The sequence below is a fragment of the Rhinolophus hipposideros genome, assembly GCF_964194185.1.
Source record: "Rhinolophus hipposideros genome assembly, chromosome: 2".
NCBI classification, from domain to species: domain Eukaryota; kingdom Metazoa; phylum Chordata; class Mammalia; order Chiroptera; family Rhinolophidae; genus Rhinolophus; species Rhinolophus hipposideros.
The window spans coordinates 109,403,674-109,422,824 of NC_138048.1; the positions used below are offsets into that span (position 1 = coordinate 109,403,674).

Genomic DNA, 19,151 nt, shown 5'->3' on the forward strand with positions numbered 1-19,151 from the left:
AAATGACACATTGGACTAGTTGGATTTAATTGATATTTTCAGAGCATTTCACCCCAAAGCTGCAGAATACACATTCTTCTTGAGCACACATGGGACATTTTCCAAGATAGACTACATGTTAGGACACAAAACAAGGCTTGATAAATTTAAGAAAATTGAAATCATACCAGTCGTCTTCTCTGACCACAGTGCTATGAAACTAGAAATCAACTACAGGAAAAAAACTGGAAGACACACAAATACATGGAGGCTGAATAACATGTTACTAAATAATGAATGGGTCAACCATGAGATCAAGGAAGAAATCAAAAGCTATCTCGAGACAAAAAAAAATGAAAACACGATGACCCAAAATCTATGGGATGCAGCAAAGGCAGTCCTAAGAGGGAAATTCATAGCAATGCAGGCCTACCTAAAGAAATAAGAAAAATCACTAATCAACAATTTATCTTCACACTTAAGTGATCTGGAAAAAGAACAGCAAAATAAGCCCAAAGGGAGTACAAGGAAGGAGAGCATAAAGATCAGAGTGGAAATAAGTGAAATAGAGAGCAAAAAAGAATACAAAAGATCAATGAATGCAAGAGTTGGTTTTTAGAGAAGATAAACAGAATCAACGAACCTTTAGCCAGACTCATCAAAAAAAAAAAAAGAGAGGACCCAAATTAATAAAATCAGAAATGAAAGAGAGGAAGTGACAACAGACACCACAGAAATACAAAAAAATTTTAAGAAATTACTATGAGCAACTGTATGCTAACAAATTAGACAATCCAGAAGAAATGGACAAATTTCTAGAAGCATGCAAGCTTCCAAGGCTAACTCAAGAAGAAATGGAAAACCTGAATAGACTGATTACCACCAGGGAAATTGAATCAGTAATCAAAAAGCTCCCAACAAACAAAAGCCCTGGACCAGATGGCTTTACAGAATTTTACAGAACATTCAAAAAAGAATTATCACTTATTCTCCTCAAACTATTCCAAAAAATCCAAAACACTTTTTACGAGGTGACTATCACCCTGATCCCAAAATCTGACGAAGACATTACAAAAAAAGAAAATTACAGGCCAATATCCCTAATGAACATAGATGCAAAAATCCTCAACAAAACATTAGCAAACAGAATTCAGCAATACATTGAAAAGATCATATACCATGATCAAGTGGGATTCATTCCTGGTATGCAAGGTTGGTTCACTATCTACAAATCAATTAATGTGATACACCACATTAACAAAATGAAAAATAAAAATCATATGATCATATCAATAGATGCAGAAAAAGCATTTGACAAAATCCAGCAGCCATTTATGATAAAAACTTTTAAAGTGGGAATAGAGGGACCATATCTCAACATAATAAAGGCCATATATATGATAAATCCACAGCTAACATCATACTCAATGAGGAAAAACTAAAACTATTCCCCTTCAGATGGGGAACAAGGCAAGGTTGCCCACTTTCTCCACTTCTATTCAACATAGTGCTGGAAGTTCTAGCCACAGCAATCAGAGAAGAAAAAGAAATAAAAGGCATCCAAATTGGTAAGGAGGAAGTAAAATTGTCATTATATGCAGATGACATGATACTATATATAGAGAACCCTAAAGACTCCACCAAAAAACTATTAGAACTGATAATTGGATTTAATAATATAGCAGGATACAAAATTAATATTCAGAAATCAGTTGTGTTTGTATATACCAATAATAAAATATCAGAAGGAGAAATTAAGAAAACACTCCCATTTACAATTGCTTCAAAGACTATAAAATACCTAGGAAAAAATTTAACCAAAGTATTACCAGAGGGGAAGAGGGTGTGGGGAGGGAGATGAGGGTAAGGGGGGTCAAATGTATGGTGATGGAAGGAGAACTGACTCTGGGTGGTGAACACACAATGGGATTTATAGATGATGTAATACAGAATTGTACACCTGAAATTATGTAATTTTACTAACAATTGTCACCCCAATAAACTGGAGAAAAAAAATTAACCAAAGCAGTAAAAGATCTGTACTCAGAAAATTATAAGACACTGAAGAGAGAAATTAAAGAAGATACAAATAGATGGAAACACATACCATGCTCATGGATAGGAAGAATCAATATAGTTAAAATATCCATATTGCCTAAGGCAATATATAGATTTAACGCAATACCTATCAAACTACCAAGGACATTTTTCACAGAAATAGAACATATAATCCTAAAATTTATATGGGACCATAAAAGACCCCAGATAGCCTCGGCAATCTTCAGAAATAAGAACAAAATGGGAGGTATAACGATACCTGACATCAAATTATACTACAAGGCTACAGTAATCAAAACAGCATGGTACTGGCAAAAAAAAGAAGCATAGATTAATGGACCAGAATAGAGAGTCCAGAAATAAATCCATGCCTATATGGTCATTTAATCTACGACCATGGAAGCAAGAATTTACAGTGGGGTAAAGACAGTCTATTCAATAAATGGTGCTGGGAAACCTGGACAGAACATACAAAAAAATGAAGCTGGACCACCTCCTTACACCATATACAAGAATAAATTCAAAATGGATTAAAGACTTAAATGTAAGATCTGAAACCATAAAATTCCTAGAAGAAAATGTAGGAAGAAAGTTTACAGACATTACCCAGAGTAAAATTTTTATTGATATATCCCCTTGGGCAAGGGAAGTAAGAGAAAAAATAAACATGTGGGATTACATCAAACTGAAACTTTTTTCACAGCAAAGGAAACAATCAATAAAACAAAAAGGGATCCTACTGAATGGGAGAAGATATTTGCCAATAACATATCCGATAAGAGGTTAATATCCCCAATTCACTAAAAACTCACTCAATTCAACTCCAAAAAACAAACAACCCAATTAAAAAATGGGCAGAGGACATGAAGAGACATTTTTCTAAAGAGGACATACAGATGGCATATGAAAAAATGCTCAACCTCACTAAGCATTAGAGAAATGCAAATAAAAACCACAATGAGATACCACCTCACCCCAGTCAAAATGGCCATCATCAATAAATCAACAAAGAACAAGTGCTTGCGAGGATGTGGAGAAAAGGGAATCCTCGTGCACTGTTGGTGGGATTGCAGATTGGTGCAGCCACTATGGAAAACAGTATGGAGGTATCTCAAAGATCTGAAAATGGAACTACCTTATGATCCAGCAATTTCACTCCTAGGTATTTATCCAGAGAAATCCAAAACTCTAATTTGAAAAAGTTTATGCACTCCTATGTTTATTGCAGCACTATACACAATAGCCAAGACATGGAAACAGACGACTGGATTAAGAAACTGTGGTACATTTATACAATGGAGTATTATGCAGCCATAAAAAAGAAAGAAATCTTACCATTTGCAACAACATGGATGGACCTAGAGAACATTATGTTAAGTGAAATAAGTCAGACAGAGAAAGACAAATACCATATGATCTCACTTATATGTGGAATGGAAAGAAAAGAATAAATGAATAAACTAATCAGAAACAGTCTTAGAGACATAGAGGAAAAACTGAGCATTGCTAGATGGGAGGCGGGGTGGGGATAAGGGGGAAGGTGAGGGGATTAGAAAGCACAATCAGTAACCACAAGATTGCCACGGGGTTACGAAAGTCAATTTGGGGAATGTAATCAATAATGTTGTAAAGATTTTGTAGGGTATCCGATGGACACTTGTCTCATTAGGGAGACCACCTCAGGGATGATGTAGATGCCTGATCACTGCACTGTACACCTGAAGCTGAAGCTGACCAATAATGAATGTCAACTACAATTTTTTATATATATACATATTTACAAGAAGCGGAGTACAGCATTAAGAATAGAGACAGGCTGTGTGTGATGTCAGAGGGATAGTGGATGGGGGAGGGGGGTTGTCACTGTGTGAGGGATACAAATGATAAATGTCTAACTATTACATTGTTTTGTGCACCTGAAACTAATAAAAAAAAATTCTTAAAAAAAAGAAGTATAAATTGTTGTTACACAGTAGTCATGGGGATGTAGGGTATGGCATAAGGAATGCAGACAATAATATTGTAAGAACTAGGTATAGTTCCATATAGGTAATAGATTTATCAGGGTGATAGATGGGAATGGGTTGGGGGCAGGGTGAAAAAGATGAAGGTATTAAGAAACACAAATCGGTAGTTAATACAGTATGGGGAATATAATCAACAACGTTGTAAAGATCATGTAAGGTGCCAGATGGGCACTGGATTTATCAAGGGGATCCCTTCACAGACATAGCACATAGATGCCTGCCCAATGTGCTATACACATGAAGAGCTGAAGTAGAATAATATTGAATGTCAACTAGAATTAAATATATGGGTACATATAATCACGGGATGAGGAGTACAACATAGGGTAGATAGCAAATGGTATTGTAACAGCTACACTGTTTCCCCGAAAATAAGACCTAGCCGGACAATCAGCTCTACTGTATCTTTTGGAGCAAAAATTAATATAAGGCCCGGTATTATATTATAGTATACTATATTATTATATTAAAGACCCGGTCTTCTAGCAAAATAAGACAGGGTCTTGTACTAATTTTTGCTCTAAAAGATGCATTAGAGCTGATGTACATCTAGGTCTTATTTTCGAGGAAACACAGTATATAAGATGTCACAAGGGCAGTGGACTGGGGGTGGGTTATCACTTTTTGAGGGGTTGAAATGTCTAACTATTACATTGCGGTTACACCGGAAACTAACAAAAAGGGAAAGAAAAATCTATCAATGTATACATACTACTTTAATAGAATAAAGGAAAAAAATACACGATTATCTCAACTTGTGCAGAAAAAGCATTTGACAAAATTCAATACCTTGAAAGGTATTGAATGATAATGACAAGGACTAGAAGGAAAAGAGCTGAACATAAACGTATGTATGAAAAACCCACAGCAAACATTGTACTCAATGATTGTACTCAAAGACTGAAAGCTATTCCTCTAAAATCAGGAACAAGGCAAGGAGACCCACTTTTGCCACTTCTATTCACCATAGTATTGGAACTTTAGGACAACAATTAGACAATGAAAGAAAGAAAAGCCATCTAAATTGGAAAGGAAGAAGTAAAATCAACTCTCTTCATGGACGCTGTAGTCTTCTAAGTAAACAATCCTAAAGATTCTACAAAAAAAACCTGTTAGAACTAATATATGAATTCATCAAAACACAAGGATACAAAGTCAACACCCCAAAATCAGCTGCATTTCTATACACTAATAGTGAACAATCCAAAAGGAAGTTATGATAATAATTCCATTTAAAAGAGCATCACAAAGAAGAAATACTTAGGAATTAATCAAGGAGGTGAAAGACTTGGCAATGAAAACTACAAAACACTGCTGAAAGAAATTAGAGAATTCACAAATAAATGGAATGACATCCCATGTTCATGGATGGAAGACTTAATATGGTTAAGATGTTAAGATACTACCCAGAGTAATCTACAGGCTTTATAAAATCACTATCAAAATCTCAATGTCCTTTTTGCAGAAATATAAATACCAATCATAAAAGATTCATATGGAATCTTAAGGGACCTGAAAGCTAAAAATCCTGAAATAGAACAAAGCTTGAGGGCTCATACTTCCTGATGTCAAAACTTACTAGAAAGATACAGTAATCAAAACAGCATGGTACTGGCATAAGTATTGACCAGGGGAATAGAATCCAGAATCCAGAAATAAACCCTCATACAATAGGTTAAATCATTTTTGAAAGGGCATCAAATCCATTCAGTGGAGAAAAGACATTGTTTTCAATAAATGGAGCTGGGAAAAGCGATATCCATATGCAAAAGAAAAAATTTAGAGCCTTCCCTAACATATGTACAAAATGAAGTCAGCATGGATCCATGACCTAAATGTAAGACCTAAACAATAAAACTATTAGAATAAAACATAGGATAAAGCTTCACGGCATTGGATTTCACAATGATTTCGTAGACATGACATTTCATACTTTATGCCTTCTTGGGGTTTAACGCACTCTTATTTTTCCATTTTTCATTTTTAACCTCTTTGTTTCTTTATATTGAAAGTTCACTTCCCATAGGCAGAAGAGTGGCGTTTGTCTTTTTGTCCAATCTGACAGTCTCTTTTCTGTTCCTCCTTCTCTCGCTTCCTCTTGGGGGACTCCAATTACACATACTCCAGCTCGCTAATGCTCTGTCCATTTCTTTTCCCTCTCTGTGTTTCATTTAGTTTCTATTTCTCTGCCTTCAACTTCGCCTGTCTTCTCTTCTGCAGCGTCTGTTCTGCTGCTAATCTTATTTAGTTTAATTTAGTGTCGTTTTCACTCAGACATTGTAGTTTTACTCTCTAGATGGTCTATCTGTGTCATTTTCAGTCTTCCTCATCTTTCCCTAATATGTTGCTTAATCTTTTCTCTAACTTCTCGAGTGCATGGAACAGAGTCTTAACTCTTACTAATTCTATCATCCATAACATTTCTGATTCGGTTTTGATGGATTGATTTTATCTTTATTATGGGTTGTATTTTCTGCTTCTTTGCATGCCTGGCAATTTTGAAAGGATGTCTGAAATTTGAATTTTACCTTGTTAAGTGCTGAATATTTTGTTGTCCGGTGACTGTTTTTAACCTTTGTTCTAGGATATAGTTAAGCTCCTTAGAAATGGCTCATTCTTTGAGGCTTTCATATCAGCTTTGTCAGGTGGGACAGGACCAGTGGTTACACTGGGGCTAATTTTATCCACAACTGAGGAAATGCCCTGCGGGTGCTCTGCCCAATGTCCTGAGAATTGTGACCATGTTCCAACTGGCACTATTTAAAGCATGCCTGGTATCTGGGAGTATGCCATCTAATTTTGTTGATTTCCACAGTTGCAGCCTCACACATGTTTCCTGATCATCACTAACTCACACTTGAGGGAGACCCTCTGAGGGCCGGGGGTTACTCAGTGCAGCTCTGCCCTCTCTGGCACTCTCACCTCAAACATCTGCCGTCCAGGGCTCCCCACTACTCTCAAGGCCATCTGTGACTTGGGTGTGTGGAGCTCTCACTGGGTTTTCCCTTTCTGCACTGGGGCCTGGAAATATTGAGGCAGTGAGTGGGGCCAGGTGTGAGACGCACTTTGTTTGTTTCCCTTTCTCAAGGTGCCTGTTCTGTGCTCTTCCAGTCCAGTATCTGAATCCAATTGCTCCATGATATTCTTAACTTTACGGTTTGGCCCAGGTGGGAAGGTCATCCAGCCCCCCTCACCCCATCTGGGCCGGAGCAGCCCCTCCCTCACTCCTTCACAGCTCTGCTAAAAGTGTAGACCTGTGGGGGTATCACGGGGCGGTCCTGGGCTCGCAGAGGCCGTGCTGCTTGGCGCTCCAGGTGGCATGCTGGTGGGCGACTGTCAGGGTTGGGTTTGCTCAGATGGAACAGCGGGTGGACATGGTCCGGGGTCCTGAGAACCGAGACCGTGCCTTGTCCACAGGAGAGCAGCCTCAGGGAAGCCCCAGGCAGGGGCCCAGCAGGCACCGACCTTCCTTGGCGACAGCTAGGGTCCCACCAGTGACCCTGTCCCCCCAGAGGACTTAGGCCACTGCCTTTTGGGATTTATTTCTCAGTCACTCATTCCTAGCATATAAGAGTGCGTGGAGGGGACCAATGTCTGGTCATAGCCGTGTGTCCCCACCCCAATGAGGTCACATGAGGAAGCAGGTCAGGTGATGAAGTGAGTTTATTGGGGTGCCCTAGAAGGTGCTGACACACTGAGAGTCAAGGTCAAGTGATTGACAGAGAAACTGGGAGTGAAAGACAGGTGACCCAGAGGCAGGAGGAGGCAACTCCTGGGAGGCAGAAGCCCGGGGAACAGTGAGGTCAGGGGTTCCTGGGAGTCAGAGGTCAGGTCAGGACACTGGGGACCTGGGAGAACCCCATCCTGGGTGGGATTGGCCAGCTAACACAGGTCAGGACCACACTGAGGGGCGGCTGGGGGGACCGCTCTCATGGGGTCTGCTGGAGCCTGCTTCCCCTGCGGTGACACGCAGGTCAGCAGCAGGACTTCTGGGCCGAGGCGGGGACACAGCAGGCAGTGCGGGAGCACACGGGGCGGCAGATGAGGGACATGCAGGAGGAGGGTCTGCAGCAGGATGACGGGGCTGGGCAGGGGGCAGCCCCAGAGCAGATGCGTGTGTAGTAGACAGGCTTGCAGCAGATGCGTGTGCAGCAGATGGGCTTACAGCGGATGGGTGTGCAGTAGACGGGCACACAGCAGGACTGCTGGCAGGGGGAGGAGGTGCAGCAGGAGGGCTGGCAGCAGCTGGGGACACAGCAGGGGGGCTGGCAGCAGCTGGAGACACAACAGGGGGGCTGGCAGCAGCTGGGGACACAGCGGGGGGGCTGGTAGCACCTGGGGACATAGCAGGGGGACTGGCAGCAGCTGGGGACACAGCAGGGGGGCTGGCAGCAGCTGGGGACACAACAAGGGGGCTGGCCACAGCTGGGGACACAGCAGAGGGGCTGGGAGCAGCTGGGGACACAGCAGGGGGGCTGGCAGCAGCTGGGGACACAACAGGGGGGCTGGCCACAGCTGGGGACACAGCAGGGGGGCTGGCCACAGCTGAGGACACAGCAGGGGGGCTGGCCACAGCTGGGCACACAGCAGGGGGGCTCGCAGCAGCTCTCTGGACAGTCGTCCACCTGCCAGGAGGAGTCGGTGCCAGAGTCACAGGAACCAGGCAGGCAGACGCGACTGTTGTAGGTCAGGTCGCTGGAGCAGACGGACACGGTGGACGCGGCCATGGTGGGTGGTGGGTGGGAGGTGAGCTGGGAGGTGGTGTGAGTGTGAGTGTGAGAGAGTGTGTGAGTGTGAGGTGCTCGGCTGTCGGCTTTTATACCCCTCCTGGTTTGTGTGTTGTCCCAGAAGGAGGCTCCCCACGCCCTCTCTTCCTCATTGGTGTTTAGAGCCTGTTTCAACAGAACCCTCATTAATGCTATTTTTTTTTTCCTATAATTAGTTTTCCTTATTAAACCTGTGACTGTGTTGCAGGATGTGTAGCCCATCTCTCCTCTGTTTGGCTCCAGAAAACTTACGGAAATTATTTGAGGCAAGATTATGCCGAGTGGAGGTTTAGCTGGGAACTCTCCACAGTGATGGATTCTGCTTCCACCGCTCCGGTGTTTGGAGTGTTTTTCATATTTTCATTACTTTAAAGCAATTTTAAATGTAGGTATAAAGTGACAGTTGCATATCTTATGAAACACAGCTCTACAGAGGATTTGATAATAGAAACGGGTTCTAAGTTATGTTCTCGCAGGGGCCAAAGCAGTCTGAGCTGAATGGACAATGACGTGTGCGTTTGGACGGAAAGGTCATCAGGATGCTCAAGGGAATTCGTGCTTTAGAGCCCCCAGACATACATTGGCAAGTTTTCAAATGAATAGGAATAAGAACAGCCCCATCACCAGGTGGGAGGGAATGGCTGCCACGTAGAGGTGAGGCAACACCAGGCTGTCCTCGAAGGTGCAAGACAAGCCCCTCAGGGGGGACACCAGGTGCTAAGGTTGACCTTTCCTCTCTTCAAATTATTACATCTTTCTCAACTAAAGGCAACAGTAACATTTTCACGTAAGCAAGATTTTAGAAAGTGCTCCACTCATATTTCCCTCTTGAAAAAAATACTTAGGAAATACGAAAGACGATCACATGATGAAGCAAACAGAAAATTCGGGAACTAGAGATGGGGCTGGCGTGGATGTGAAGAGTCAAACACATCCTCCCCGGATCCCACTGGTGGAACTGTACAGAGTGGGACTGGTAAGGGAAATGACAGTCGAGGTGCCTGGGGCCTGCCTCTTGGGCCTGCAGTATTCAAACAGGGACTTCCTGACTCTGTACTGGGTTTGCACAGATCTCCCATGAAAAGCATGAAGAAGAAATAATACCTGGACAAATTAAAGGTAATTTGTGGAAAGGAAAATAGCCCTCAAGGACTAAGCCATCAGTGTAAACAACAGTGGAATGTCGTGGAAAATTGTAATTTGTTTTAATAAGATTCAAGACATCACTCCAAGGGGTTCTGCATCTGGGAGCCTGTGGTGGAGTTTATTTGACCAAACTTCCTGTTGAAAACAATGGAAAATACTGGGGTGGGGGGAGTCTTCCTAGAGCAATAGAAAGCTGAAAACAGAATCAAGAATAATGGGCCAGTGGGGGTGGCCGGATGGCTCAGTTGGTTAGAGCGCGAGGCGCGAGTTCTTAACAACAAGGTTGCCAGTTCAATTCCCACATGGGAGGGTGGGCTTCGCCACCTGCAACTAAGATTGAAAACCGCGACTGGACTTGAAACTGAATTGCACCCTGGAGAAACACGCTGTTCCCCAATATTCCCCAATACATTTTTTTTAAAGTAGGAGACTATCATTCACCCTTCATTTAAAAAAAAGTAAAAAGAGGGGCCGGCCCGGTGGCTCAGACGGTTAAAGCTCCGTGCTCCTAACTCCGAAGGCTGCCAGTTTGATTCCGACATGGGCCAGTGGGCTCTCAACCACAAGGTTGCCAGTTCAATTCCTCCAGTCCCACAAGGGATGGTGGGCAGCGCCCCCTGCAACTAAGATTGAACACGGCACCTTGAGCTGAGCTGCCGCTGACCTCCCGGATGGCTCAGTTGGTTGGAGCGCGGCCTCTCAACCACAAGGTTGCTGGTTCGACTCCCGCAAGGGATGGTGGGCTGCGCCCCCTGCAACTCGAAACGGCAACTGGACGTGGAGCTGAGCTGCGCCCTCCACAACTAAGATTGAAAGGACAACAACTTGACTTGGAAAAAAGTCCTGGAAGTACACACTGTTCCCCAATAAAGTCCTGTTCCCCTTCCCCAATAAAATCTTAAAAAAAACAAAATGACAGGCCGGGAGGGATGTCAGGGTCTGTGCTATGGACCCCCAGCCAGTGTTAGAAACCTTGGCTGTTTTTAAATGAATAAAGTGAAATACATAACAGGTTACAAAGACCAGTTACATTAAAACACAGTTACTAAAACGTGAGAAACAATGCGCGACCTGGTACTTGCCTGTCAGCTAAACAGGTCCATGACAGACTCCAGCACTGAGCCTGACAGCAGTGCATCAGTGACACCACAGGTGAGGTCTAAGACCTGTGACAGCCCTCATGTGGCACCACATACCTGGATTCTGTCGGTGACAGGCTCAGGTGTTGTCGATACCGCTAGGGTTTGGTGGCTACTCTCCTAATTAATGGAAACGATACACTTCAGTTCGAGGTTAGTGAAAATAAAGATGTAATTCCTTTTTTGCATACAAGTGCAGAGGCCCCAGAGAAGGACCCTGCTCTAACCCATGGCACTGAGCAGAGCACAGAAGGCCCTCTGTTCTAAGGGTACATGCTGACCTAGCAACTGGACCTGGGAATTTCACAGTTTTGTGGGACGAAGGGGACAGACATCACAGCGAGCAGCTGCCCCTCACGGGGTCAGGCAGGAGAGCACCCCTCCTTTAGGCTGAGGGCTGCCTTTAGGGAAGATGAGTCAGGAAGGGGCGCCCGGCCCAGCCACCCTGGGATGGTCTTGCAGAGCCAGGCGGAAGCATCCTGTCCATCACAAACCTGCCCTCTTACTGCAAGCAGCCCAAATCAAAACTACCAGGGGGCCCACCAACCAGGAGCCTCAGATGCAGTGGAGACTCTGAGTCCTCTTAGTCTTCCTGGACTCAGAGCTCCCCGTGCTGGACAAGAGCAAACGTTCTCTCTGCCCGAAGACATCTGAATCGATGCAGGAAGAGGCTTCACACTGTCTGCAAACACTTCTCTAAAGACAAGGACCATTACTCAGCCAAAAATAACCAAGTACACCAGGAAAGAAGCCACATGAGCAAGAATGGGCAGACGTAACTGAAAACTGGGCTGCACCCACAGCCTTCCAACAGTGAAGTTCCACCTACAGACTTTAAAACAAACCTCACAGAGACTTACAGAGATGAAAGGCCAGCTTTAAAAGAATTCAGGACTAAGGAACTCTAAGAGGTCCTGCAGACTGGGCCGCCAGGGGACAAGGGGCAGGTGGGCTGGGCCATCACACTAGGGCGTGGTACCAATTAAAGGGTCTGTCGTGAGGGCCGAGGCAGGCTCTCTAGAATGTTCAGCCTAGCTGTGAGCAGAGAGAGGACTGGCTGGAGTGAGTGAAGACAGAACTGGGTGAGAGGGAGTGTGCCTAGGTGGCCCTGCGTGGAAGAAAAGGGTCAGAGATGGAGAATCGAGTCACACAGGGCAGAGCAGGGGAGGGGCAGGATCCAGGGAGAGGCTGGGCTGCGGGTGTGACTGTTCTCAGAGGGGAGCTATAGTAACACGGAGTTAGGGAGGAAGGACAGGTCCTACCTGGCACCACATTCAAGGCGGTGCCATGTTGGCATCCACAGGTCAACCAGCCACCTGGAGGCGGGAGTGGAACTTGGGCCTAGGAAGCACCCTCCACGGGTCACCTGCTTCCGTCTGACTTGGGGTCTGTACACCACGACATCGCCAAGCACAGTTTCCCTCAAATGGGGCCAGAGGTACATTTGAGGCCCCAGTCAAAGGCCTTCCTCACAGGAGAGCACTGCGGCCGAGCCAGGCTTGCGTCCTCCAGGTAACATGCCTGTCCTGAGCCAGTGTCGATCCTCCTCTCTGTGTTTCCCAAGATGGCCACCGGCTTTAACACTTGAATCCCTGCGGGGAGCACCCACTGAGCCCCACCACTTCCACATATCCCTCCCCTCTCGGCTATTAGTCCCTGGGATGGTTAATTTTATGTGTTGACCTGGCCAGGCCATAGTGCCCAGTTTTTTGGTCAAATACATCTGGATGTTGCTGCGAAGGTATTTCTTAAATAAGATTAACATTAAATCAGTGGACTAGTCAAGATGGCACAGTAGGTAAACGCTGGGCTCACCTGCTCCCACGACCACCTCAAAATGAAAACTAAACTACAGAAAACCATCATTGAGAATCACCTGAAGTCTGGCTGAATTGAAGCCTTACAACTGAGAACATAGAGAAGAAGCCATGTCCAAACTGGTAGGAGCGGCAGAGACGCGGAACGGGCTGGTCCCATACCTGAGTGTAACCGTTAAAAATCAGGAGGGCTATCTCAGCTGTGGAGGTGCCCCTGAAAAGTCAGAGGTCCCAGGCTCCCCCATGTAGTGTTTCAGTGCTGGGGAGAGAAGTCTCCAAAATTTCTGGTTGTGAAAATCAGCAGAGATTGTGGCTGAGTGAGACGGAGGGTGGCTGGAGTCTCAGGAGCTCCTCTTAAAGGGCCCGTGAAAGGACTTACTCACCAATGAAATCACTAGCTCTGAGCTCCAGTGCTGGGGAAGCAGCTTGAAAGGTACTAGGGACAAATGGGGAGAAGTTGAGTTGTCTGACTTCAGGCCTAGGGCTGAAGGGGCAGCTTTACCCCTGATGGAGGAATTGCAGGAGCTATTGTTTCTTTGTTGAACCTTCCCTCTCCCGGTGTGCAGATGCAGCTAGTTGCCATATTTGAGTCTCCATCAACCTGGCTGACGTCATTCACCCCTCCCAACTTGCAGGACCGCCAAAGTGGCTTCCAATGGCTTTTCTGTACAAATAGCCTGTCTTGGCTCAAGCTAAGAACTTTCCTAAAATCTTTCAAAAGTTCACAACCCCCAAACAAAGAGCATCTGGCCTTGGTGTGCCCTGTTCCTCTTGCTGAATAGCCCCAACCCTGGCATTAGCAGCAGCTGACCTCGGTTTGCAGCTTAGTCTCTTCCAGGCACCTCCAAGCCCAACATAAGTGACAACCATCACTTTGTAGCTCATACCAAGTGGCTTTGGCCTGCACCAGAGACCCTCCCCAGGGGCCCCAGAACAAACAGAACAAGTGGCCAGCTTTAAACCACACAAGAGCACTGCTCAACTGCCTCCACAAGCAACACACCCAAAGGGCAGACTGGGCAGGCTCCATAGCCTTACGAAAGCAAATCCTGCCCATAGAGTCAGCCCCTGCACCACAGCTCCTCCATTATAGTCATGGCCAGTCCTCACAACCAATCAGCCTGAGGGTCAATCTCCCCTATTAATGTGCAAACAGCAATCAAGGCTCAACTATAACAGAAGGGCACAACACAACAAACACGAGAGACATACCAGCAGCATCCTGCTCAGTTGACCAGGGAGACTGTGCCACTGGGCCCCACAGCACACCTACAACATAAGGCCACTCCACTAAGACCAGTATACATAGCAGCCCTACCTAAAACACAGAAACAAACACAGGGAAGCAGTAAAATTGGGAAACAGAGAAACATGTCCCAAATGAAAGAACAGAACAAAGATCCAGAAAAAGAACTAAATAAAATGGAGACAAGCAACCTATCAGATGCAGAGTTCAAAACACTGGTTACAAGGATGCTCAATGATCTCAGGACTTCAACAAAGAGATAGGAAACCTAAAAATGGGGATAAAAACATAAAAAAGGACCAGTCAGAAATAAAGAATACAATAACTGAAATGAAGAATACATTCGAGGGAATCAACAGTAGAATAAATAAAGCAGATGATCAAATAAGATTTGGAAGATAAGGGAGCAGAAAATACCCAAACAGAGCAGCAAAAAGGAAAACAAGAATCCAAAAAAATGAGAACAAGAAAAAGCTAAAGGAGTTCATCACCACCAAACCAATATTACAAGGATTCTTAGAGGGACTTCTTTAAGAAGAAAAAAAGAAAAATATGAATAATAAAATGGCAATAACTACATACCTATGAACAATTAATACTTTCAATGTAAATGGATTAAATGCTCCAATCAAAAGACACAGGGTGGCTGAATGGATAAGAAAACAAGACCCTTACATATGCTGCCTACAAGAGCCTCACTTCAGATTGAAAGACACACAGACTGAAAGTAAAGGGGTGCAAAAGGATATTTCATGAAAATGGAAACAAACGAACAAAAAGCACACAAAAAACAGTGGTTGACAATACTTATACTAGACAAAGTGGATTTTAAAATAAAGGCTATAACCAGTGACAAAGAAGGATCCAGTCATCGCACTTCTGTGTATTTATATGAAGAAATCCAAAACACTACTTTGAAAAGATGTGCGCATCCGTATGTTCACTGCAGCTTTGTTTACAACGGCCAAGATGTGGAGGCAGCCTGGGTGTCCCTGAATGGATAAAGAGGAGGTGGGACATATATACAATGGAATATTACTCAGCCATAAAAAATAATTAAATGTTGCCATCTGCGACAACATGGATGGACCTAGAGGGTATTGTGCTGAGTGGAGTAAGTGAGACAGAGAAAGATGAATGCCGTATGATCTCACTTATATGTGGAATCTAAAGAATAAAATAAATGAACGAACAAAACAGAAGCAGACTCATAGACACAGAACATTTTGATGGCTGCCACCTAGGAGGGGAGATGGGGTTAGGGGTGAAAGAAGGGAAAGGAGTTAAGAAGTACAATTCTTACTCAGTAGTCATGGAGATGTAGGGTACAGCATAAGGAACATAGTCAATAATATGGTAATAACTGTGTGGTGTCAGATGGATACTGGATTTACTGGGGTAATCACTTCATAAGTATATAAATGTCTAATGACTATGTTGTACACTTGAAACTAATCTAATATTGTATGTCAACTATAACTGAAAAATAAAAAATGATTTAAAAACATTAAATCAGTGGACTTGGTGTAAAACAGATGCCCTCCATGGTGTGGGTGGCCTCAGAGGATCAGCTGAAGGCCTTAAGGGAGAAAACTGAGGTCCCCCAAAGGCGAAGTTATTCCGACTGCAAACTGTTTTTGGACTCTAGCTGCAACATCAACTCTTCCTTGTGCCTCTGGCTGCCCTACAGATTTTGGACTTGAAAGGCCTCAGTCACGTGAGCCAATTACTCAAAATAAATCTCTGTCACACACACACACACACACACACACACACACACACACACACACACACCCTACTGGCTGTTTCCTGGAGAAGCCTGACTAGCACAGGTCCATCGTCACCCTCCTGGCACCTTCATACAGAGGGAAGCAGCATGCTGTGCCCGGGGTCACTGGAGTGCCTGTACCAGCCTGCCCGAGTCCTGTCTTGGAGCGGGCTTCATGCCTTCAAGTCAGACGCCTATTAGATGGGATCTTCCTCCCTAGCAGAGCCGCGAGGCTCCAATGTGCAAGGCCCAGGGCCTGGACAACTGGTCCTTCTGTACCTCACAGGTAGAGGTGTTGGGAAGCATGTGGGGGTCTCCCAGGTGAGCAGGATTCTCTGCACTGAAGGCTTCAGGGGGACTCGTACCCCAGGAGACCCAGGCAGAGGGTGGGAGGACCTGTCCAGCTCTGCCCCATCGGTGCTGTCACCCTGGACGCAGCTCAAAGCCAGATTGCTCTCCCGTCCACCATGCCACATCAAGCTCTTCCCCATGGCCTCACAGATATGCACTCAGGCCACACAGAGGGACTGACAATGACTTTATTTGTTCACAGACAGGTCACTTACATAGGGCAGCACAACCAGGCCAAAGAGAAGGATGCTGGATGAAATGCAGGGCCTGGAGGAAACTCAGAGCCAGAGGGCAGTGAGGGCTCAGCCCAGCCTGCCAGGTGGTGGCTCAGAGGCAGAAGGAGACTCTAGATTGTGCTCAAGGCTCCCAACATTCCAGGTGGAAGTCAGTGCAGCCCCAGGAGGGCTAGGGGGATGTGCCCGGTCAGTAGCAGGACTTCTGGGCCGAGGCGGGCACGCAGCAGGCTGTGCGGGAGCACACGGGACGGCAGATGAGGGACATGCAGGAGGAGGGTCTGTAGCAGGATGAGGGGGCTGGGCAGGGGGCGGCCCTAGAGGAGCTGGACACGCAGCACACGGGCCTGCTACAGACGGGTGTGCAACAGATGAGTGTGCAGCAGACTGGTGTGCAACAGATGGGCACACAGCAGGACTGCTGGCAGGGGGAAGAGGTGCCGCAGGAGGGCTGGTAGTAGCTGGGGATACAGCAAGAGGGCTGGCAGCAGCTGGGGACACAACTGGGGGGCTGGCAGCAGCTGGGGACACAACAGGGGGGCTGGCAGCAGCTGGGGACACAACAGGGGGGCTGGCAGCAGCTGGGGACACAACAGGGGGGCTGGCAGCAGCTGGAGACACAGCAGGGGGGCTCGCAGCAGCTCTCTGGGCAGTCGTCCACCTGCCAGGAGGAGTCGGTGCCAGAGTCACAGGAACCAGGCAGGCAGACACGGCTGCCATAGGTCAGGTCGCTTGAGCAGACGGACAGGGTGGACGCGGCCATGGTGGGCGGTGGGTGGGAGGTGAGCTGGGAGGAGGGTGTGAGTGTAATGTGAGTGAGTGTGTGAGTGTGAGGTGCTGCTGTCGGCCTTTATACCCCTGCTGTGTGTGTGCTGCCCCAGCAGCAGGCTTGGGGAAGCCTTCCCTTCCTTGTTGGTGTTTAGTGTTGTGCTGCGGTTCAGCATCACTGGCTCACTGTCAATGCCATGGGCTCCTGAGTGGAGCCGGACGATCCTGACCTGTGTTTGTCCCCAGAAGACAGACAGTAGAAATGTACTGATGGCTTTGCAGGAACAGAAGCAAACAGGCAATTCTGAAAACAATAGCTGTCTGCTCCATCCCATAGGGGACTGCTCTTGTAAACAGAAGCTCTACCCCTCCCGAGGGAGGAGGATAGGGCAACCCAGAACCTTTGAGAAAAGGGAGATGTGGTCAGCTGGGGATGATGTTCAGTTGGCCTGGCCACAGGTGGATGCACTTTGGGGGCTCATGAAGCTGGTTGTTGTGGGAGCTTAGAAGGCATGTATCTACCAGCAGTGAGCCCTGGGGCAGGTGTGAGGAAAATGTGTCCTTCTGGGGACAAGACTGGCTCGCAGAGAGGGGCAGACGCAGACCCCTGCTGGTGCAATAGGAATGACCATGTGGGGCAAATACCTTGGCTCAGAGATTTCATAGAACCCTCCCAACCGAGTGCCTAATGCTCACACCTGCGTCCTCTCCTCACAGCTCAGACTATATCACCTGCACAGGGTCCTCAAGGGCTCCTGCAGCCTCTGCATGAAAATCAGGGCAGGGTCTCCTCCCTGAAGAACCACCCCCTCAGGCGGAAGGTCATCAGGATTCTGTGCCTGTGAGCTGTCCCTTTATTGCCAGTTCTTGCACACTGTCACAGTGAATGCAGTGGCAGGGTCTGGCTGTCCATGGAGCCTTGTCTCAAGGACTCCTGCACAGTGTGTCGCATCTCGAGGCCCAGTGCTTGCTTCTACACCTGCAACCTACCGATCAACATGTGGCCATGGTCCCTTGTGTTCTCAGCATATGGCTACTGTACGCAGCCACGTCTCTGAAGGGACAAGGGCAGGGGCCTCTGGGCTGCAGAGCTCTGCGAAATTAGCCCATGGCTCCCTTAAGGTGTTGTCAGGGTTTGAGGCCTCACTGACCTCTGATGGGTGGGGCTGGGGCTCTGCTGGAGAACGACGTGGCAGTTGGACCACAATGGAGAAATCTTATCTCAAAGAAATAATGGCTGAAAACTTTAAAAATTTATTTTAAAACTTTAATCTACACATCCAGGGAACTCAATGAACTCCAAATAAGATAGACACAAAAGATCCACAAACAAACACACCACAGTAAAAATGCTGAAAGTCAAAGACAAGGAGAAAGTCTTGAAAGCACAAGAGGGAAATGACAAGTCACTCACAAGGGAGTCCCCAAGATTTACAGCGGACTTCCCATCAGAAACGATGGGGACCACAGGCAGTGAGATGATGTAATCAAAGTGCTCAAAAAAAATTGTCAACCAGGAATCCTATATCCAACAAAACTATCTTTTAAAAACAGGACAAAATACATTCCCAGATAAATAGAAAGAGATAAGTTGACGTTAGCAGACCCTCCTTAGAAGACATATTAAAAGGAGTTCTTCAGGCTGAAAGCAAGTGACCCCTGACAAAAATTCTAATCCACAGGAAAAAAACAAAGAGCTCTAGTAAAGGTAACATGTAATTACAAAAGATAATACAAATGTGTGTTTCATTCTTTTTTCTATTAACTGATTTAAAAGCAATTATATAAAACAATATGTATGCTATGTATGTTGGGCCTGTAGTATATAAAAATGTAATCTGTTTCACAATATC

General features: G+C 45.8%; 2 protein-coding genes across 2 annotated transcripts in view; both read right to left on the bottom strand.

The window, feature by feature from the left end:
* Positions 1 to 19,151, bottom strand: part of TSPEAR (thrombospondin type laminin G domain and EAR repeats) — a 76,025-nt gene that overhangs the window by 37,166 nt on the left and 19,708 nt on the right. The window lies entirely within an intron of this gene.
* On the bottom strand, positions 8,039 to 17,293 carry LOC308506369 (uncharacterized protein; the record flags this gene model as incomplete). The annotated part of the gene is made up of 4 exons (XM_081069760.1): positions 8,039 to 8,569; positions 8,648 to 8,815; positions 16,513 to 16,564; positions 16,734 to 17,293. The coding sequence occupies 4 exons, from the start codon at positions 17,291 to 17,293 to the stop codon at positions 8,039 to 8,041; spliced, it is 1,311 nt and encodes a 436-aa protein (XP_080925886.1).